General features: G+C 43.6%; 1 protein-coding gene across 1 annotated transcript; it reads left to right on the forward strand.

The window, feature by feature from the left end:
- Nucleotides 1-496: 496 nt before the first annotated feature.
- SEC11C (SEC11 homolog C, signal peptidase complex subunit) lies at nt 497-22,862 on the forward strand. The gene is made up of 8 exons (XM_087715372.1): nt 497-737; nt 4,168-4,253; nt 6,251-6,300; nt 14,272-14,381; nt 15,960-16,109; nt 17,697-17,816; nt 20,166-20,223; nt 21,272-22,862. The coding sequence occupies exons 3-8, from the start codon at nt 6,259-6,261 to the stop codon at nt 21,323-21,325; spliced, it is 534 nt and encodes a 177-aa protein (XP_087571498.1). The 5' UTR covers nt 497-737; nt 4,168-4,253; nt 6,251-6,258; the 3' UTR covers nt 21,326-22,862.

The following is a 22,862-nucleotide window of genomic DNA, read 5'->3' on the forward strand; positions in this document are numbered from 1 at the left end:
ACTCAGTCTATATATAACATTTTCTCTGCAGACACTTAACTCCGCCTCCTCAGCCTTCCACATCTTTGCCACGCCTCCTCTCCCTTCAGTCAACTCGGCTAAGCCCCTCCCCTTCTTCTTCTTTTCTCCAATCAACGATGTACACGGGTAGGAGAACCTCACAAACAGTTAGCTGCCCTCCCAATAGCCCGGTAGAAGAATTCGAATTAACATCCCCGCAATCAGTTCAGAAAGGTTTCTCATTCGTTCCTTTTCCATCAGACTTCTGTGACGGTTTTTTTAAAAAATCGTACCTCACCGCTCTGAGGACATTACCAAAGGATAATAGTTCAGGCAATAGAGTAAGACATCAAAATGGAAAATGGGAAGGCCGGCCTTGGGCTTCCCGTTGCATTCTGGGACGGGTAGTTCCCCGAAGCTTCAGAGCTCATCTTCGAGGGGCGCGAGTGCGCCGGAGAGGAGACTACAACTCCCAGGTGCCTGCTAGGCCCAAACTGTGGCTCTGAGCAGCCCCGGGGAATGGGACTAGGCTTTGAGAGGCGCGGAAGGCGGCAAGCGCGACGTCCGCGGCGGTGGCACCTGCTCGACCGCGGCTGGCTGGATCAGAAGGCGGGGAAGCGGGGCTGGCGCCGTCTTGGTTAGGGGCACCGAGTAGAAGTTCCGACCCTAGGTTGCCTTCCCTTGTTGCAGGTGGAGGAGGAAGAAGAGGAGGAGGAGGAGGAGGAAGGGGGAGAAAGGTGAGCGGAGCAGGTGGCTGGCTGGGGATGATGAAGGGTCGGGGGTGCTTTGAGCCGGGATGGTGATGGTGGTGGTGGGAGATCTGCCTCCTTTTGCGGGAAACCTGGTCTGAGCTCTTCTTGGTTGTCCTGCCCAAGCTCAACCTTAGGTGGGAGTCTTTGGGACGGGATGGGCAGCGGTCCATGGGATACTTGGCTGGGGCTACAGATGCAGACAGGGGCGCCAAGAGGATTATTAAGGGCTGGAACAAGACTAGCCCCTTCACCTACACCTGGACACTTAAATCAATAACGTCCTAATTGTAGATTTACAATGCACAGCGTTTCTGAGCTCCAGATTTTTGAGATGACGTTTCATAACCATTCATAAACTGAAATGAAATGTAAAATCCATTCATAAACGAAATAGAACCAAACAAACTTAAAGAAATGAAATTAAAATTTAATAAATTACATCAATAACGGTTTCAGATGAAGGTTATGTCAAACAAGGCTGCAAGACGGCTTTGCTGTCCCCACAAAGTATGGAGCATGAAGCATACGTATATCCAATATTGTTTTTCTTTTGAAAAAAGTGGTTTTGTAAAAATTTAAAAAATCTTCTCGTTCATGGGCCCCCTTTGAGCTCCATGGGCCCTGGAACAATGCACCATCTGCACCTCCCTCTCCTCAGGCCTGGATACAGATACAAATTAACAGAGTTGGAAGGGACCTTACAGGTCATCTAGTCCCACCCCCCCCCCCCCACCCAAGCTGGAGATCCTACACCATTTTTTTTTTGACAGAAGGCAGTCCAGTCCCTTCTTGAAAGCTTCCAGGGATAAAGCTCCCACAACTTCCGAAGGCAACTTCTGTTCCATCGGGGTTGATTGCTCTCCTTGTCAGAAAAATTCTCCTTATTTCCAGGTTGAATCTCTCCTCGATCAGTTTCCATCCATTATTCCTTTAAAAAAAACAACGAACAATTTTCTTCATTTTGTAACACAATTTCAATCTTTACAATGTTCCGGCATCGGTATATCTAATATGTACATACAAGTTATTTACATTATCTTTCCTTTTATGTGCGTATCTATTTTATACAGTATACTATTATTATAATTACATATATATATATATATATATATATATATATATATATATATATATATATATATATATATATATATATATATATATGTGTTATATTTATGCTGATAAATAAATAAAGGGAGACTAGTATAGATCTATTTCAAGCTATTTAGCTCTCATCAGCTAGCCATACCCTTGCTGGGAATCGAACCTGTGCTCTATTGCCTCTAAGGCAGATGTGTTAACCATTGAGCTACAGGGCTCGACTCCTTATCAGCCAGGCCAGGGTGAAAGGTATATATTTAAAGTCCCCTGGTATGCCCAAATATGGGAGGAAGGTCACACTTCCATTCTCTGTCCTTTGGCTCGTCACAAGAGACGGTTATATATATATATAACCTCTCAATTTACTTTAATTTTCATGATCTTTATTTCTATTCTCCAACCAATTATACCATGTGTCCGAAATCAAGTAGTATTCCGTTTCTCCTCTCTCTTTTATTGCCATTGTTAGCTAATCCATCTCCACACATTCTAACACTTTTTTTTTTAATCACCATTCCATCAGAGGGGATGCTCCCATTATTCCTTGTCTGGCCTTCAGGTGCCTTGGAAAATAGCTTGACCCCTTCCTCTCTGTGGTAGCCCCTAAATATTGGAAGACTGCTCTCATGTCTCCCCTAGTCTTTCTCTTCACTAGACTAGCCATGCCCAGTTCCTGCAACTGTCCATCATGTTTTAGCCTCCAGTCCCCTAAACATCCTGGGATGATGGGAAGCTAGTGGGTATGGAACCCTTGGTGCTTCCCGAGCTGGGTGGATGTGCTTGCAGACATTGCATTGCCAACAAGAGTCTGCTTAATTCCAATGTGGCACTGAAGTGAGTTCTACCCCAAAGAAGTTTCTTGGATGAGAAGTGAAATGTCTGCAAAGAAAAAACCCAGAAAGTCCAGTTGCCTCTTGAAAACAAGCACCTTTGGGTCTACGCCAATGGATCACCCCTGATAACTAGGGGTTTTTCTGGTGCTATCCCCACCCCTCCAAACGGGTCAGCATTCAGGTTTGGATGTTGCTGCTGAACATCAGGTGGGCTTACAATAAGACCATCCTCACATGTTGACTTGATTGCGTAGGAAAAGCCTGGCCTGGCCTGGTCCCAGAAGTTTTTGGGAGCAAACCAGGGGTGAAATTCAGCAGGTTCTGGAGAACCGGTAGCGGAAATTTTGAGTAGTTCAGAGAACCGGCAAATACCACCTCTGGCTGGCCCCAGAGAGGGGAGGGAATGGAGATTTTGCAGTATCCTTCCCCCAGGAGTGGGGTGGGAATGGAGATTTTGCAGTATCCTTCCCCTGCCACACCCACCAAGCCACACCCACAGAACGGGTAGTAAAAAAAAATTGAATTTCACCACTGGAGCAAACTACAAAAAACTTTCCAAAAAAAGCTTATTATAATAAAATTCAAAAGATATATGTAGATTTAATTTTTAAAATGCAATTCAGTTGACTTATTTTTCACAGGGACGTGAAAGACTCTGCATTACATGATACCACGTAAAAATTCAGTAACCAAAATAAAACCCATGTGATGTGTCATCACTGTGCCTTTGAAGGCTGTGTAAATGGGGTTTCATCTCCATACTGATCTGTCTGAATTTCGAGCTTCCGTGAATTCCCTGGCCTTTGTGGATTTGGCTTGATGAAATGACCTAGTAGGGTAATGAAATGTCTGCAAGTTGGCAGCTCAGCTCAGAGAGCACCAAGATCTCCACAATTCAACTCTGAGGTCTACAGATATTCTCTTCTGTTGAAACTAGTAGGTGGAGTCCTCATAGACTCACTCTGGGCGTGACCCGTCAAAACCGCGCTCGACTAAGCCGCGCCCGATTAAACCGCGTAGCTGACGTCATCAACAGGGCGACAACAGCCAGCATGGAGAAAGAAGGGCGCTTTAAATAGCGCTTTGAAAGCAAGCCGATTCAACTTAAGGTAAGGGTTAGGTTTAGGGTTAGGTTAAGGGTTAGGGTTAGGGTTAGGTTAAGGGTTAGGGTTAGGTTTAGGGTTACGTTAAGGGTTAGGATTAGGTTAAGGGTTAGGTTTAGGTTTAGGATTAGGTTTAGGGGGGTTAGGGTTAGGTTTAGGGGTTAATTTTAGGTTTAGGGTTTACAGCGTGCTTCTCTCTCCGCGCTGTTGTCGCCCTGTTGATGACGTCAGCTACGTGGTTTAGTCGGACGCGGTTTAGTCGAGCGCGGATTTGTGGTGGAACCACTCTGGGAACCATGGCAGCTCACTGAAGCAGGTGATTGAATTGACTGAATATTTGCTTTGTACAAGGGACTTACTCATACCTTTCTCAAACAGGTGGGGCACCTGGCCCCATCCCACAGAGCACGGTGAAGGAAGCAACAATTCTATAGACATCTATCAGGAATTTTAAAGAAATTAGGGTAAGGATTCTCCTTTTCAAAATTTCAGGAATCTCCAGACTCCTCTTATTGGCATGTTCATTAAGTTTTGAATCTTTTCTTGAGTTTCTTGTAACCCAGATGAAGCTGTCATTTAGTTATTAATTTTCTTGCCCACCAAATGGAGAGAGAATGTGAGAAAAGCTACTAAACTATTTTCCCTTTTGTTGATTGTTCTCCCCCCCCCTTTTTTTTCCAGTCTCCTTTGCAAACTTTTACACAGGTTTTCTACAACATGCTATACCACAAAAAAAAACCTCAATAAAGGTTAACCTTCCAGCTATGGAAGTTAAAGAGATCGTTGGTCTAACCACCAAATAAAATGCATTGTGTAAACCCAGCCATAGTGTTCAGTGCTGAGAACCTGCAAGATCTGACTGGGTGCAAAAAAGCGAACTACGTTCTATTGTGGTTTGCTTATGGCAAGTTGTGAATTCAGCCAGTTAGCATCTGTTCAGTAACGGATTAAGCAAGCCTTCCTGTGCAAACTTCCTCGCAGTCTATACGTGAATACCATTAGTATTTGTATCTGTTACATTAGACACCACACTTAAGTTGTGTAATCTATAGGAAGCCTGGTATGGTTGATTGTGAGATGCAATTCATTAAAAAGATTCTGGTATGTATTAACTGGGCATTTTAGATATGCAGTTGCATTTATTTTGCAACCATTCGCATTAAATTCATTCCACTATCCGAGGTCTTGGAAACCATGATTCTGATTTCTGCAGCTTTTTCCCGGCTGCTTAGCTTTATGTCAGAAAAAGTTGCTAATTTCTGAGTCTGTGTGTATCCATAACTTTGTTTTAACTTATGTTGCAAAGGCAGCAGTTGCCTTCTGGTTGAGCTCCTTCTGCCACATGTACCTCTTATTAAAAATGTTTCCATGCAACAAATTTGGGAAACAACTGAAGAGCTGGTGGCAATTAAAATAATACTGGGATATGCCACTGTGGCCTCCCGTGGGGTAAACTAAAGTGACTTCATATATCCATTAAAAAAAGTATGTGTCAAAGCTGAATATCTGATTTTAGGCTCTTTATAGTGATTGCTTCCACACCATGAAATGTACTTCCATTCAGAAGAGCATTACAATTTGTCCCTGTTCTCCTTCCTCTTGCGAAGTGTTAATATGCATGTTTTTAGCCAGAGTACTAATAAAGCTTGTTATGTGAGCACAAAGTATTACTTCTTGTTCACAGTGGTATGTGTTAATGGCCAAAAGTACTGCTGTAAAAATCTTTCTCCAGTCTGGCCCCTTATAGATTGGTGGCCATTAACTATTGAATAATTCTGTACTTAGCATGGCCAGAGTTCTTTAACTGACAGGGTCTGCAACATATTTTCCCTGCCTGACCCAGTGGGATGATTAATATAATGGGACAAAGATGGTTCCGCAGATAACCTGGCCCAGTTGCCATGTAGGGATTAGTAAGTCACAACCAACACCTCACTTTAGACCCAGAAGCAAACTGGCACCCAGTGCAGTCCACTCCCTAAGCACCTCCACAGGGCTTCCACCCTGCTTGGTATCCAACTGGGAACAAATTAAAGCAATTTTATCTTCCAGATGCACAAACAATTCCTTTGCACAGCCCTGCAGATGGGCCCTCCCCTTCCCAAGAAGACTCTGGATAACCCCTAACATGGTGACACTCTGTGGATTCACTAAGAGCAAAGAAGTGTTGACTGGAACGTTAAGATACAAGAAATATATCTGTAGGGCAGCAGCTTGGAAGAAACCACTGTAACAAATAAGTCTATGTCCAGCTTAATCTAAAAATAATAAAATAGGTGGAGTGGAATGATACTGAGTGATTTCTACCAACACAGTCGATACCTGTTAGAGGTGCCAACTCTCGTACCCTGTGTATTACAATTTGGCTTGGCACCACCCGTTGATTGTGTGAGAAACCTCTTAGCATGTTCACACTCCTTCCAGTTTAAGAATAAGGTCTTTTTTTTTTCTTTCCTTATAGCTCTCAAAATGGATATTTTTGGAGACCTGCGGCGAATGAACAAACGCCAGGTAAAAGTGGAGTACAGTTTGTTTTGTTATGTTGGCTTGTGAGAAATGACTGAGCTGGTTTGTATCCACAGTCTGAATTGATCTAGTGAAATCGATGTCTTATACAGGTGGTCTCTGCTTTATGACCATTCATTCAGCAATTATTTGATGTTACGATGGTGCTGAACAAATGGCATTTATACCCAGTCCTCAAAGTTTCAGCTGTTGGACTGCCCCTGTGGTCACATGATCAGAATTCAGGCAGTTGGCAGCCCACCTGCATTTACGACCGCAGGGTATTCTTTAACAATCCCCACCTACGTAGCTTCCCTCATATCTTCGCTTTAGATCAGAAAAGGGAAACTATGGCCCTTGTATTACTTGTGGACTTCAACTCCCAGAATTCTTGAGCCAGCATGGCCCTTGTATGACTTGTGGACTTCAACTCCCAGAATTCCTGAGTCAGCATGGCTGGGTCAGGAATTCTGGGAGTTGAAGTTCACAAATCATAAAAGGGCCATTGTTCCTCACCCCTGCTCTTTGGCCCTTTTGCACTCCACAACCTTTGCCACCCTGTGCTCTGACACCCGGATGACCTTTGCCATCCTGTTGCTTCCACTGTTGATGAGACACACTAGCCCTTCCTGAAGCAGTGGCATGGAAGAAGGAAAGAAAGTCTTGTGCGCCCTCACAAAGAGCCAAGCTGGGCAGGTCTCAGGAGCAAGAAAATTGTGAAGATCCGCTGTGGGCTGTGGAGGGCGGGGTGAGGAGGGCAGTTGCCGCTGGGGCTTCGAGCTGCAACGCTGGACTTTATGGTGCTAAGGTGGGCTGAGGCTGTTGCAGCTTTGTGCCTCAGGGCTGGGCTGGATTGGAGTGACTGCAGCTTCATAAAGTGCCAGGTTGGGTATTCTCATCAGCAATGGGAGGAAGAAGAAGGTGAAGATCAGTTGGGGGGGATGGCCAGCAGAACGTAGGACAGCTTGCACATCTTCCTATTTGTGGCAACAGCCATCTCCAATCTGGCTACACTTGCACCAAGCCATTACAGCCAACCACAGGACTGCTTGTGAGCCACCCATGACTTTTAACTTCCTGCCATCTTCCCCATTGACTTTTAACTTCCTGCCATCTTCCCCATTGACTTTGCTCATTGGAAGCCATCAGAAAGTTGCAATGAGATCCCTGCTTAATGAGCCATGATACGGGTCATTAAGCAATAACAGAGTCTACTGGGATTTCCATCACTAAGCACTGAGGTCATGTGACATGCTTCCCAACCGCTTCGCTTAGTGACGGAAGATCCAATCTCAATTATCACTGTTAACCCAGGACTACCTGTACTGCTTTGAAACATGTACACCTTGAAATTGGCAGCCTTGGCCAGAAAGACTTCTATATATTTTTAAAAACAATTAAGAGCCATTATTTTTCAGTCAGAAATACAAGTATTGTAGATTTGGTTAGTTTTAGTGCTGGGCAAAGCATGTAGAAGCAAAAAAAAATAACCCACCCTGGAGCATTAAAACATCTTTTTTGGGGGGAAGATGCATTATCATTGTAAGCTATACTAGGAAAGTGTTTCCATGTGTTAGCAATTTTACCTGCTGAATCTTTCAGATGTTGAACTTCCTTTTGGCATATGTTGTGTCATTTTTGTTCCTTCCAGTGTGATGAGAGGCAGAAAGAAAGGTTGCCCTACATAAATCTTGATGCCCTGAAAACCTGCAAATTGAAAAAGATCGGATTTTGGATGCTTCTAGAATCCCTTCCCCACCCCCACTCCCATATTTGCAGTCTATATCCTATGTTGTTTGCCTTTTTATTTAAAAAAAAAACCACTTGTCTTTTCATGTAAATGACAGCAAAAACAATTTAAATCCAGTATTTCTCAAACTTGGCAACTTCAAGAACTCCCAGTGGCATTCACAGGGCTGAGTGCAAAGGTGAGACGGTAGAAGCCGCGTTATGACATAAGGACATGCATCACAGTACTGCATCTGCTATCTTGCTTTTTTTGACTCTAAGCAGATGCTGGTATCTTGTGCCAGAGCTGGAGGAAAATACATCCACCTTCATTATTTTCCTTCCCCCTGACTATCTCTAAAAGATTGAATGACCTTACATTAGATCAAAGTAGGCAGGCTGCGGACTTCGTGCCTTCCCCGGGCACATGCATACAGCTTCTGGAACATCCTGAAATCAGCCCTGTTTTGGGCAACACAGATTTCCACTTAAAGTTCCTAAGCTAGTGAGCCTGAGGTTTGCTCTTCGTTTATATGCAGTAGCTTGTCCTGCCAGTGTTGGTGGGGAAGTGGTTTTCTCCTCGATAAGATAGTGTTTTCTGCTTGATTGTTTGTTTGTGTGATAGCTTCTTGATTAGGGTAATTGTTTGCTCTCTTTTTGTCTAATCTCTGCTTATCTGGGTGTTAGCTGCTGAAGAGAATGTGCTCTGATCTTTTTGTTTACTTCTTAACCTTTTTATTGTCTCTCTTGAATGATGTGTAAATATGGTTTATCTCAATGTGTCTATTGATGGCTGATTTGTCTGAGTGACAAGCTTCCAGGAATTCCCTAGTGTTTTGGCTGCTTATTCACCCATGGCGATTCAACGCGGCTTACGGAATAAAAACCACATTTAAAACAATAAAAACTAACAAAAAGAATCAAATGAATTAATATACGGTAGTACAGTATAACAAAATCACCCAATGACAGCAGATCACATTAGCCATTTAATGGGCTCCATCCCGCTCTGGGTTCCCCAGGCCTGCTGGCAGAACCAGGTCTTCAGAGCCTTCTGGAAGTGTATTAGAATAGGGGCCATTCTAATCTCTACGGGAATGATGTTCCAGAGAGAGGGAGCCACCACGGAGAAGGCCCTTCTTCTGGGTCCCATCAGGTGTATCTCCCTTGGGGATAGGACCCACAACATTCCCTGCCTCCCTGCTCTGATGGGTCGGGTAGATGTGACCAGCAAGAGACGGTCCCTCAGATAATCTGGTCCCAAGCCATTGAAGGGCTTTAAAGGTGACAACCAGCACCTTGAATTGCAATTTACCTTGGGATGTGGTGGCTCAGTGGCTAAGACGCTGAGCTTGTCAATCAGAAAGGTTGGCAACTCGGTGGTTGAAATCCCTAGTGCTTACTTGTCCCAGCTTCTGCCAACCTAGCAGTTCACAAGCATGTAAAAATGCAAGTAGAAAAATAGGAACCACCTTTGGTGGGAAGGTAACAGTGTTCTGTGCTCGTTCGGCATTTAGTCATGCCGGCCACAGAGATGTCTTCGGACAGTGCTGGCTCTTCGGCTTTGAAACGGAGATAAGCACCGTCCTCTAGAGTTCAGAATGTATGTGCAAGGAGAACCTTTACCTTCAGGTCTCTAGGATGTTCACAGTTTCCCAGTTGAAACTATGGTTAAATCTGTCCGTGTGCTTTGAAATTAAGGAATTTTCATTGTGGCTTCTGACTGCTAATTGGCATTCATGGATGAGCTCTGCTAGTCTTCTGTTTGTCCTACATAGCAGCTGTTATGATCCTTAATTTATGGTGATTTCTGTTCTTTTTCTTCTTGTCAACCGAGTCTTTTGGTTTACCCAAAACATTTGACTTGTGGGGGGGGGGGAATGGGGGATTGACTTGTGTGCTATGGTGATGGTTGTGGTTGTACAGGTAGTCCTCCACTTATGACCATGATTGAGCCTAACATTTCTGTTGCTAAGTGAGACATTTGCTAAGTCAGTTTTGCCTCACTTTACGACCTTTCTTGCCACAGTTGTTAAGTGAATGGCTGCAGTTGTTAAGTTGGTAACATGCTTGTCAAGTGGCTCAGGCTTCCCCATTGACTTTGCTTGTCAGAAGATCATAAAAGGGATCATGTGACTCCGGGACACTGCAACCGTCATAAATATGAATCTGTTGCCCACCTGTCTGAATGTTGATCGCATGACCATGGGGATGCTGTAATGGTTGTGAGTCAGAGGTGGTATTCAGCAGGTTCTGACCAGTTCTGGAGAACTGAAATTTTGAGTAGTTCGGAGAACTGGTAAATACCACCTCTGGCTGGCCTCGCCCCCATCTATTCTCTGCCTCCTGAGTCCCAGCTGATCGGGAGGAAATGGGGATTTTGCAGTAACCTTCCCCTGGCACGCCCACCAAGCCACGCCCACAGAACCGGTAGTAAAAAAATTTGAATCCCATCACCATGCTTGTCAAAGCATCCCCATGGTCATGTGATCAAAACCCAGATGCTTGGCAACTGGCATCTACTGCCTTACAATGAAAATGCTGGTCGCAATTGTCATAATTTGAGAACTACCAGTATCTAGAAAATTCCATGGTGTTGTGAAAAATCTTCCGTCTTCTGAATATTTCCTTGGCTTTGCTACTGGTTGTTACTGAGTGTCACGTGGGTCCTACCAAGCTATAAAGTTTGAGAAAACAAATTGTGATGATGCTTTGATAACATTCACAGAATTTTTTTTACTGAGCTGTGGGTATGCACACCGATTATGTTCACAATGACCATGGGGATGCTGTAATGGTTGAGAGTCAGAGGTGGTTTTCAGCAGGTTCTGACTAATTCTGGAGAACCGGTAGCGGAATCTTTGAGTAGTTCAGAGAACTGGTAAATACCACCTCTGACTGGCCCCACCCCTATCTATTCTCTGCCTCCCGAGTCCCAGCTGATCAGGAGGAAATGGGGATTTTGCAGTAACCTTCCCCTGCCATGCCCACCAAGCCACACTTACCAAGCCATAATATGCCCACCAAGCCATGCCCACAGAACTGGTAGTAAAATTTTTTGAATCCCATCACTGTTGTGAGTGTGAAAAAATTGTTTTTGTAACTTTGAACGGCCACTAAATGAATTGTTGTAAATCGAGGACTACCTGTACTATATATCTGCAAACAAACCATCAAGTTCAGAGAGCACCAAGGACTCCAGCCCTGAGCTACATGTATAATTTCTGTTGGTAATTAAGTAGTGTGAATAAAGCACTTCTAATTGTAGTACTTTTAACCCTACAAAGGTCTCTGTCACGCCAGGAAGCTAGTTCTGGTGAGGATTGTGAACCTGTTGATAAGAGCCATAGTGAAGGGACACGGTAGCTCAGTGGTTAAGATCAGAAAGGTCGGCGGTTCGAACCCCTGAGCTCCAGTTACTTGTCCCAGCTTCTGCCAACCTAGCAGTTTGAAAGCATGTAAAAATGCAAGTAGAAAAATAGGAGCCACCTTTGGTGGGAAGGTAACAGCGTTCCGTGCCCCTTTGCCGTTTAATCATGCCGGCCACATGGCCACGGAGACGTCTTCAGACAGTGCTGGCTCTTCGGCTTTGAAATGGAAATGAGCACCACCCCCTAGAGTTGGGAACAAATAGCACATATGTGCGAGGGGAACCTTTACCTTTAAGAGCCATTGTGGTGCAGTGGTTAGAGGGCAGTACTGCAGGCTACTTCTGCTGACTGACGGCTGACTGCAATTTGGCAGTTTGAATCTCACCAGGTTCAAGGTTGACTCAGCCTTCCATCCTTCCAAGGTGGGTAAAATGAGGACCCAGATTGTTGGGGGAAATAGGCTGACTCTGTAAACCGCTTAGGGAGGGCTGTAAAGCACTGTGAAGCGGTATATAAGTCTAAGTCCTATTGCTATTGTAAATCAATGGGTCTGCTTTATTTTTCTGCTGGGCTAGTACCAGGAGGCAATACATCTGTTTCCCTTATTAGCATTTTTTTTAAACAAATGGAAAACTGGGCCACCTCTTGGCATGGAGCTTTGCAGTGCTACCCCATTCAGACAAGAAAGGCTTAATATCATGTTTTTCCCATGTGTTGATCTACTTCGTGGCTCTCCAGCTGCTGTGCTGTTTTTCTTGTTGACCAGTTTTTGATTGCCCTACTTCACCCGCATACCTGCCATACTGTTGCCTTCATTACACAAATGCAGAGTCATGGGAAGAGTGACTATTCTGAGGAAAGAAACAGGTGCTGATTGAATGTAAAGATTGTAAAAAATCTGTTTATGTCTCTGTTCTTCCTGAAACACTTTGTCACTCAACCCCTTGCTCTTTGTTCTGTTGAAGCAGTCAGGTATAACTACTTAGAGCACGTGAAAGATGCTGAGCTTGTCAGCTGGAAAGCTGAGAGCCCATGTTCAAGACCCGAGCATCGTGTGATGGGGCGAGCTCCTGTTACTTGCCCCAGCTCCTGCCCACCTAGCAGTTTAAAAGCATGCAAATGCCAGTATCAACCCTGAAGCAAACCTGGCTGGGGTCATCTTTGAGGCTTCAGGGTTGCCGCTAGATGGGAGGGAGAGGGAAATAGTTAACTGGGGTTTTGCAGTCAAAACAAAAGGTTTTCCTATGGGAACCAAGGTCATTCCAACAAGTGGTTGGGAGAGTAGGAGCGAAGTAGCAATAGAGGCCAACACCTCTATTGGACCATGTGACTGATGACTTGGGGAAAGGGGAAAACCTTTCTCCTTAATTAGGTGAAAACCGAAGGGAACTTTCAGAGTCGATTTTCACCAGTTGTGCTAATATGATGTATCCGATAAAATTGTTCTTTGAGGAATTGACCTGCCTCAGAGTTCTGCTTCCTAGGGGTGCATTATAGTGAGTAGATAAATAGGTACCACTTCAGTGGGAATGTAACCGCATTCTGTGCACCTCGGCATATAGTCATGCTGACCACACGACCATGGAAAATTCTTCAGACAAGGTTGTCTCCCTTGGCTAAGAAATTGAGATTAGCACCACTCCCTAGAGCTGAGATGGCAAACCTATGGCACATTTTATTTATTTATTTATTTATTTATTTATTTATTTATTTATTTATTTATTTATTTATTTATTTATTTATTTATTTATGTTAGTTAGTTAGTTAGTTAGTTAGTTAGTTAGTTAGTTAGTTAGTTAGTTAGTTAGTTTGTTTGTATGCCGCCCACTCTTGGAAGACTCAGGGCGGCTTACAAATAAAAAGGGAAGGGGGGATATAAAAAATAAAAAACAACAATTAAAAATTCAACAACATTCATAACTTAGGATGGGGCTGGATAATTCAACAGCCCCAGGCCTGCCGGAACAGCCAGGTCTCGGTCGCTTTGCGGAAGGCTGGAAGGATAGTAAGGGTCCGGATCTCAACGGGGAAATCGTTCCATAGGGCCAGAGCAGCTACAGATGTCACACGAAATACTCCCTGCGGGCACGTGAGCCGTCACCCCAGCTGAGATCCCCTGTGCACGCACCTCCCACTGGCCAGATGATTTTGGGGTCTCTGAGATGCATGCACATGCGCAAGGAGGAGTTTCACATGCGCATGATTGGGAGGTGGGAAAACCCCATTTTTGGTCCCAGATGGCTTCAGGGACGCCTGCTAGGCCCAAAACAGGGTGCAGGGGAGGTGTCATGCATGGGGCAGGGGGGAGCTCAGGGGGCCACGTGCACATGCGCAGGGAGGGTTTCACATGCACATTGCATTATGAGTGTGGGCACACACGCTTTCAGCACGCAAGGACAAAAAGGTTAGCCAGCACTTGAGTCAGACATGACTGGACTTGGGAAGCCAAATATCTATGAACAATGCAGTTTTTTTCTGATCAATTCTAATTATGATTTTTGCAAAAAACATGGTCTTTTGACTTATAGAAACCATTAGAAACCTGAAAGGGTAAAACACCAGATAAAACCAGCTTCCCTCTTCTTAAAGCCCATTTACATCTACGGGATCTACTTTTCATATCCAAGTTAATGTTCTTTAATATGTTAGTTGAAGTCCCTTTATTTAAAGTTATTAAGGTCTTTTGTTGGTGTTGTGTGGGTGAAAATTAAATCTGTGCCTAATATTTAAATTTGGAGATGTTCAGTGGTGCATCCTGTAAAATCCGAAAACGAGTACAGAGGCTCTTGAAATAATAACAGCGACAATGGTGATTATCTGATCAAAGACCCTATATATGAGATTTGTTCTTTTCATTTCGCTCTTCCTTTTCTTGTAGCTCTATTACCAAGTTTTAAATTTTGCCATGATCGTGTCTTCGGCCCTAATGATATGGAAAGGCCTTATTGTTATCACCGGGAGCGAGAGTCCAATTGTAGTTGTGCTCAGGTACGTCTCTTTATGAAGAATTTGTTTGCCGGGGTAGTTTGGTCTCCTTCCTGTCCCAAATTGGGAACAGGGAAAGAGAGAGTGACTGGGAGGTTGTGATTTTTATAACCCTCATTGCTTTAGTATCTTTCCTTGTTTTTAGTAAATTCCATCTAGGATAAGCTGTGTTATGAAATTTGACTAGGTTATAGTAAGCTAGCGATTCCATTTTGATGATCTTCCTTTCTAGTGGTAGTATATAAGTAGCCTTATTAATCAACAATACATGTGTGTTCTTTTATACACCATGAGGGCAGATTGAGAACATGGGTAATTCTTGATTTAGGTTCCTACACCCTAATTTACACATGTTAAAAGTAAGTATTAATTGGATTTTCGAACTTAGTTGCTTTTCTGCAGATATTTCATTACAAGCCTGGATGACATCATCATTGATGTTGGTTGAAAGTGACCAAACTGAGAGAACACTCAAGGACCCAACAGTTTAATCCAGTTCAACATGTATTCCCTACTACTGAAATAAGCATTTATTGAACTTTTCTTATAATGATACTATGACGTTGGGCTCCTATAGGTAAACATTTTAGGGGGACGCGATGGCTTATCAGTTAAAGACACTGAGGTTGTCAGCTGAAAGCTGACAGCCCAGGTTCAAAGCCCAAGCACCGTGTAACACCCGTTACGTGCCCCAATTCCTGCCCACCTAGCAGCTTGAAAGCATGAAAATGCGAGTACATAAATAGGTATCACTTGGATGGGAAGGTAACAGCGTTCTGTGCACCTCACAGGGGTGGGTTCCGGCAGCCACTATTGCCGATTCACTCATGAGCATGTAGCGTGCATGCTTGATGCGCTCTGTGTGTGCATGAGCAGTACAATCACAATTGTTCTGCACATGTGCAGAAGCCAAAAACAAGAAAATCGGTTCACGGGGCATGGTGGGCCTGGGTCACTGCATTTTCCCATCACCCAGGCCGCCAAATCACTACCAGTTCAGCCGAACCGGTCCAAACCAGTAGGAACCCACCACTAGCGCCTCGGCATATAATCATCCCGGCCACATAACCACTGAAGTGACTTTGAACTATGCTGGCTAAAAAACAGAGATGAGCACTGTTTCCGAGAGTTGGAAATGACTGGACAAAGGAAACCTTTAGATAAAAGCTTACAAAATTTCTTTGTTGAGATAGTTTGATTGATTTAAATCTATTGTGGGGAAATATTTGAAACATTTTAGACCTTGTAACACAAAACCACATGAAATATCCCATGCTTATTTATTTTTGGTTAATCATTATGTTAATTGTAATGAGTGGTACGGTGGCCTAGAGGTGGAGCTCTCGCCTCACAATCAGGAGGTTGTGAGTTCGATCCTAGGTAGAGACAGATATTTCTCCCTCTGGGCACAATGAGTATATATTTGCTGAATATAACTCTGCATTGGTGACAGGAAGGGCATTTGGCCAGTAAATGGTCAGCTCCTTTCAGAAGCCCAGACTCCACCCCGCAAGGGATTGTGGAGTCATTAAAAGATGATGATTGTGTCAATTGTAAAAATCCTTCTCTTCTCTTTTCTAGTGGTAGTATGGAACCTGCCTTCCACAGAGGAGATCTCTTGTTCTTGACAAATTTCCGAGATGACCCCATCAGGGCTGGAGAAATAGTGGTTTTCAAAGTCGAAGGAAGAGATATCCCAATCGTGCACAGAGTGATCAAAGTTCACGAAAAGTAATGGAGGTCACACAAAATACAGTCGATAAAAACAGTTTAGAGAAAGGGCCTGTGTTGGGTAGCGGAGGGTTTTCAGAATTGGATTCCAATTAGTGGGTGGCGTTAAGATGAAGAAATGAGCAGAATCAGGACAAAAATGAATTCTTTGTTTAGTTTAGGTAACTCTGGGTGGCTTACAATATTAAAAAAATAAAACTACGGGAATAAAATACTACAAAAATATTAAAAATGCAAAATACACTAGCTAAAAGATGGGAAGGAGTAGGATGAGCAAGGGTAGGACGCAGGATCTGATGTTAATCTATCAGCGACCTCCGACATGAAGCTCCTCCTTTGGAGTCCCAAGCCAAGTGGCAGAGTTACCGTATTTTTCGGAGTATAAGACGCACCTTTTTCCCTCAAAAAAGAGTGTGTCTTATACACTGAATATAGCATTTTTTGCCTCCCGAAACCCCGCCCCCTTCACCAAAATAACCCCGCCCCCTTCACAGTGCATAGCTTTTAGGAGGCTTTCAGAGAGCTCCTGGGGGCTGGGGAGGATAGAAATGAGCAAAAGACGGGCTGTTTTTTGCTCAATTTTGCCCCCCCCCCAGGAGACCTCTATAAGCCGCGTAAAGGCTATGCCCTTTTTTTGACAAAAAATGGGGCCGTTTTTTGCTCGTTTTGCTCCCTACGCCGTCCCCCAGGAGCCTCTACAAGCCTCCTAAAGGCTATTCATGCCCTTTAAAAAAAAAAAAGAGCCTGTTTTCGCAAAAAAATGGGGCGTTTTTGGGAGGTTTGCAGAGTGCAAAAACTTTTTTTTTTAATTTGCCTCTTCAAAACCTTGGTGTGCCTTATACTCTGAAAAATACGGTAAGTCTTTAGGTTCTTACGGAAGGTCAGCAGGGTTTGAGGGCAAGAATGAATGTTGAATTCATTGGAATTTAACCCAAAGCAACTGGGCTTTCTGGTTTTTCTTTGAAGACATTTTGCTTCTCATCCAAAAAGCTTCTTCAGCTCTGACTGGGAATGGAAGGATTAAAGGACTGGGTGGTGGGAACATTAATTCCCCACTGTCAAAGTTACAGTGGCACTGAAAAAAGTGACTTATGACCATTTTCCACAGTTACGACTTTTGCAGCATCCCCATGATCACGTGATCAAATTTCTGACGTCCCGGGGTCATGTGATCCTCTTTTGCCACCATCTGAACAAGAAAGCCAGTGGGGAAGCCAGATTCATTTAACAACCGAGTTGCTACCTTATCAACTGCAGTGATTCACTTAACGAAGATGTCCAGAAAGTTAGTAAAATGGGGCAAAAACTCACTTAACAAATGTCTCACGTAGCAACCGAAACCCTGGGCTCAATTGTAGTCGTAAGTTGAGGACTACCTGTAATGGGCACTGGAGAGAGCCAAATACTTGTTTAGTTATGATAGCAGGAGTCCTAAAACACCTGGACATTTATTAAAATACAGGAAGGACAATATGTACCTATTGCTATCTTATCACTTGATCCTACCTTCGGGTGGTTTGGAAGCCGTTTCAAAGATTGCTATCAACAAGGTGCTAATCCATTCCCTGTCCTGTTGCTTGCTTGCAGGGAAAATGGCAACATCAAATTTTTGACCAAGGGTGATAATAATGAAGTCGATGATAGAGGTTTGTACAAAGAAGGACAGAACTGGCTAGAAAAGAAGGATGTCGTAGGCAGAGCACGAGGGTAAGTAAACTTGGATTATGCAAGCAGCCACTCTTGTGAACGCCGGAATATCAGTGACTTACGCAAATGGCATTCTTTCCTTCTCTTTCCCCTGCTAGCATCGTGATCTGATTTGGAAAATACATTTATTTCAGGATGAGTCACCAGAGGCTCTGGGGCCACATACGTACAATCCTCTCAACATTATTTTGAAGGGCACTGGGAATCGGGTGAAATGTTACCGGATCGGGCCAGTTGCCCTAAACTGGTAGTAAAAAATGCTACCGTTCCCCCGAACCGCTAATATAGACAATCAGCTGTGCCAGGCGATCCTTGGAACTTTTTAAAAACTTTTTTTAGCCTTTTTTTTTACTACCTGTGTGACAATTAGCTGTGCCTGATTGTCTGTGAGGTTTCTGCTTGTTGCAGGGGCCATTTTGTGTGAAGTCCAGCTGCTTATGCATTGTGCGCGAGTCAGTTGTGCAGCCACACCCACCCGGTCACATGACCACTAACCATGCCCACCAAGCCACGCCCACAGAACTGGTAGGGAAACTTTTTGAATTTCACCACTGCCGGGAGTCCCTTTTGACAACAAGGATTGTCTGAAAATTGATAGCATTTTGAGCTGGAACTACCTGTCAGCCTAACTTTGGTTTAAATCACGGGAGTCCTACTCACTGCGTCATATTGGCATCATGTGACATCGTGACGTTTTCCCCCTTTGCGGAGCTGGGATAGGCATGGCCCACCCATGACCCATCCAGCCCATAGGCTGCCAGTTTGACACCCCTGGTTTAAATTATTATTTGGATGTCTACAGCAAGTAACAGTACTTCTAGATGAAAAAGAGTTAGGAAATCCAAGAAATGAAGTCTCAATCGGGAAGTTAAAACAAATCCAACAGTCTCCAGTCTGTTTCCAAACATAGATAGATAGATAGATAGATAGATAGATAGATAGATAGATAGATAGATAGATAGATAGATAGATAGATAGATAGATAGATAGATAGATAGATAGATAATACTGTATATATATTGTATATGTACACTGTATATATTTGGGCACGTCCAGGAGTTCCCAGAAGTCATGTCTAGCTTGAGGAAGAATTATAGCCAGTAGCAGCACCTTCCAGATCTTGGCAGATCTTCAAAAAGTTCATCTGCTTCAAATCTGTTTGGCACTTGGGAGAAGACAATGAGGAAATAGGAAGGGGCTTCTAAATGCAGTTTGCAGGGGCATATTGGCAAAAGAAATATCTGTTGTAACAAAATGGTGAATTAAGATGGGGTTGGCTGAATTCAACAGGACTAGTAATCCAGTCTTATGGGTAGTCCTCAAATTGCAACCTGCCTGTAATGGAGCCTGTTACAGTTGTAAATTGTGATGGTCATAATATGGATCTTCACATTAACAGATTAACAGAGTTGGAAGGAACCTTGCAGATCATCTTGCCATCCCCCCATCCAAGCAGGAGACCCTATACCCAGGATGGCGAACCTATGGCACGTGTGCCACAGGTGGCATGTGAAGCCATTTCTTAGGGCACACGAGGCATTTCCCTGTCAGCTCCAGCGTGCATATGCGTGCTGGCCACCTGATTTTGGCCTTTATTTTTGGCAGGTTGTTTTGCTCTCCGGAGGCTTTAGGGAAGCCTCCTGAAGCCCCCGGGAGGCGAAAAACAACCCAACGCACAAACTGGAAGTTCAGGAACAGACTTCCGGTTTGCGCATTGGGCCAAGGTGAAAAAAGTTCGCCATCACTGCCCTACACCATTTCTGACAGATGGCAGTCCAGTCTCTTCTCGAAAGCTTCCAGTGATGAAGCTCCCACAACTTCCAAAGGCAACTTCTGTTCCATGGGCTGATTGTTCTCACTGTCAGAAAGTTCCTCCTTATTTCTAGGTTGAATCTCTCCTTGGTCAGTTTCCATCCATTATTCCTTGTCTGGCCTTCAAGTGCTCTTTTCCCCCTGACAGTTATTAAGCAAATCACCATGTTGCTAAGCGAACACTACAGTTGTTAAGCAAACCCTGCAGTCATTAAGCATCATACCATTTGTAAGTCAAGGACTAACTGTGGCTTCATGGAGGCAGCAGCATTTGTAGCTTTCAGTGTTTTAAGAGGTTTACTAAAGAAATATTTTTAGCTTGTGTATTTTTTAAACTCTTCCTGATTATGTGTTACCATAGTACTGTATATTATATTTAATAGTTGCAACCTTTGATACCATTCATACGGAGAGACAGACTGGAGATTCAGTTGCTAACATATTAAATCAATAATGCCTGACATTTACTGTTCACCAATTTTTCGTCAATAACTGTATTGATTAATAAGCCAACTATCTTTAATTTCTCTTAATTAGGTTTTTGCCATACGTTGGAATGGTGACCATAATCATGAACGATTATCCAAAATTTAAGGTGGGTGCAGATTTAGCTGAGAATCTAATAAAATGATTTTTATATTTAGAATGAACATTGTTGTTTAGACAAGAAGAGAAAATATTATCTAATAAGTTTTGTCCTCTTGATTCACATTTACCATTCACATAGTTTCCTCTTTTGGGCTGAGAATTATGGGAGTCATATTTTCAATCCCTCTGGAGGGACCAAAAGGGATGTTAGGAGTCAGGCTGTAAATTAATTTAATAATTAAACAAATAGATTTGAGGAGTACATAGCCAGTTTTGCACATTGTCAGCAATTTGAAGCTAGTTTACTGAAGGGGGTGTGAGAGTCAGTAGGTCATTGAGGATGTAAAAGATGTGGATTGGAGAGGATGCACAAGAATGCAGGGTGCACAAGAGGTGCTGTGTAGGTCGAAGAAAGTCTGGGAGGGTGCACCAATATGCAAGGAGAAACATGGGAGGTGGTGCCAGGGTGTGTGTGAGAGGCACTACACGGATTGGGAGAAATTTGTGTCACACATAAGTTGGGGCGGTGGGTGGGAGGTGCAGATCATGGGAGGTGTGAGGAAGTGCCTAAGAGACACTGGTGGTCAGAGGCGGGGTTTGTGAGATGCTTGTGAGGGTCGTAGAGGATATGATGGTGTATAAGAGGCACAGATCAGGGAGGGTGCATGGGAGATGTGGCATGGGTAGGCAATGGTGCCAGGAGTGTACAAGAGGTGTCATGCAGGTCAGAGATGGTATATAAAAGGAAAAAGTTGTGGAGGGTACAGGAGGGCGCACAAGCGGCACTGTGCAGATCAGGGACGTTGCGCAGGGATAGAGAGCAAGTCAGGGTGTGTATGAATGATTAAGCATGGCATAAGTGTAGGACGATGGGACTAGATGGGGGAGACTAGTGATTTGCTACCTTCTCCGCTGGCTTCCCCATCGACTTTCTGGAGAAGCCAGCAGGAAAAGTTGCAAATCGCGTTCCTCAAAAACAGATTTCGTTTATGAGATTTGCTATGAAACGTGGTGCCCACACGCAGTAATGTTCCATGTGTTTGTTTTTTTCACAGTATGCTCTCTTAGCTGTCATGGGGGCATATGTACTTCTGAAACGGGAATCATAAAAGAATCTGGAATTGCCTCGGACAACTCGTCAGCATAATTATATGAAGAGATACTAATATATTTGAAACGTCCCCTTGTCTGCAGATAATTTTATGTGACATGTGCAAACCATATTTTATTTTGTTTTGTTCCTCTTCATGTTACAATCTTAACTGTGGGCAGCCCAGTTGCCTTCATTGAGTCACGTAATTTTTTTATTATGTCCATCTTCCCCAACCCGGTTCAACTCCCCAAATTTTCAGCCAAAAATGTCTCATGGACATCTTGGGTGGAGATTACATCAATTACATAAAGGCAAAGATTCTCCTGGCTGGTTTGTTAGCAAATAATTGTTTTAATTTCTACTATGTGTTCACTTTTTGTCATTGGTGACAAAAATGGATCTGCTTATTTTGAAAATATTTTGGAGAATAGTTTCATAGCCGTGAATCTTGACTACACTGAGAATTTTAGTTTTGATTACACCCTTCCATGCAAGGAACCTCTTGATCCAATTTGTACCCACCTTCAAATTATTCCCATCTCCCACCCACCCCACTTGGGCAGCAGTTCAAACAGTTACTGATGATTTGTTAAAAATTCCCTTCTTGCAAATGATTTCACCAAAACAGACAAATGCTTCTAACAAAGAATTGAAAACTGTAGTTTGGATTAAAGTTGTAAGATACACCTTTCTGTAAGAGTGGTGTTCTGCTAGTTGCATTGCTTCACCAAACCAGCTTGAAAGTCAAGACCCACAATGACATCTTCTGAGTTTAGTGCCTTGCACTTATACAGGTAGTCCTTGCTTAACAAAACTAATTGGGACTGGCAACTAACACAGTTGTAAAGCATGGCATTACATGACTATGCCAACTTAACCAATGGCAGTTGTGCCATTTGTTAAGCAAATCTCACGCAGTCCTCAAGCAATGACATCACATGATTGCCATTTTCAACTTCCTGCTGGCTTCCCCATTGACTTTGTCAGAAGCCAGCCATGAAGGTTGCAAATGGCAATCAAGTGGCTGTGAGATGCTGCAATATAACTGGGAGAAGTTTGTCAAGTCCCTAAAATATGATCATGTGACCATGGGAATACTGTTACAGTTGGAACTTTGAGGACTGGTCTTAAGTCTCCTCGTTCAGCATCGCTGTAACTTACAATACAATACGATACAATAGCAGAGCTGAAAGGGACCTTGGAGGTTTTCTAGTCCAACCCCCTGCCTAGGCAGGAAACCCTATACCATTTCAGACAAATGGCTATCCAACATCTTCTTAAAGACTTCCAGTGTTGGGACATTCACAACTTCTGGAGGCAAGCTGTTCCACTGATTAATTGTTCTAACTGTCAGGAATTTCTCCTCAGTTCTAAGTTGCTTCTTTCCTTGATTAGTTTCCACCCATTGCTTCTTGTTCTACCTCCAGGTGCCTTGGACAATAGTTGGACTCCCTCTTCTTTGTGGCAACCCCTGAGATATTGAACCCTGCTATCATGTGTCCCCTAGTCCTTCTTTTCATTAAACTAGACATACCCAGTTCCCGCAACCGTTC

Source organism: Thamnophis sirtalis, unplaced genomic scaffold (genome assembly GCF_051295495.1).
Source record: "Thamnophis sirtalis isolate CommonGarterSnake01/CBP01778 unplaced genomic scaffold, rThaSir2_p1.2 scaffold_5, whole genome shotgun sequence".
In the NCBI taxonomy this organism is placed as follows: domain Eukaryota; kingdom Metazoa; phylum Chordata; class Lepidosauria; order Squamata; family Natricidae; genus Thamnophis; species Thamnophis sirtalis.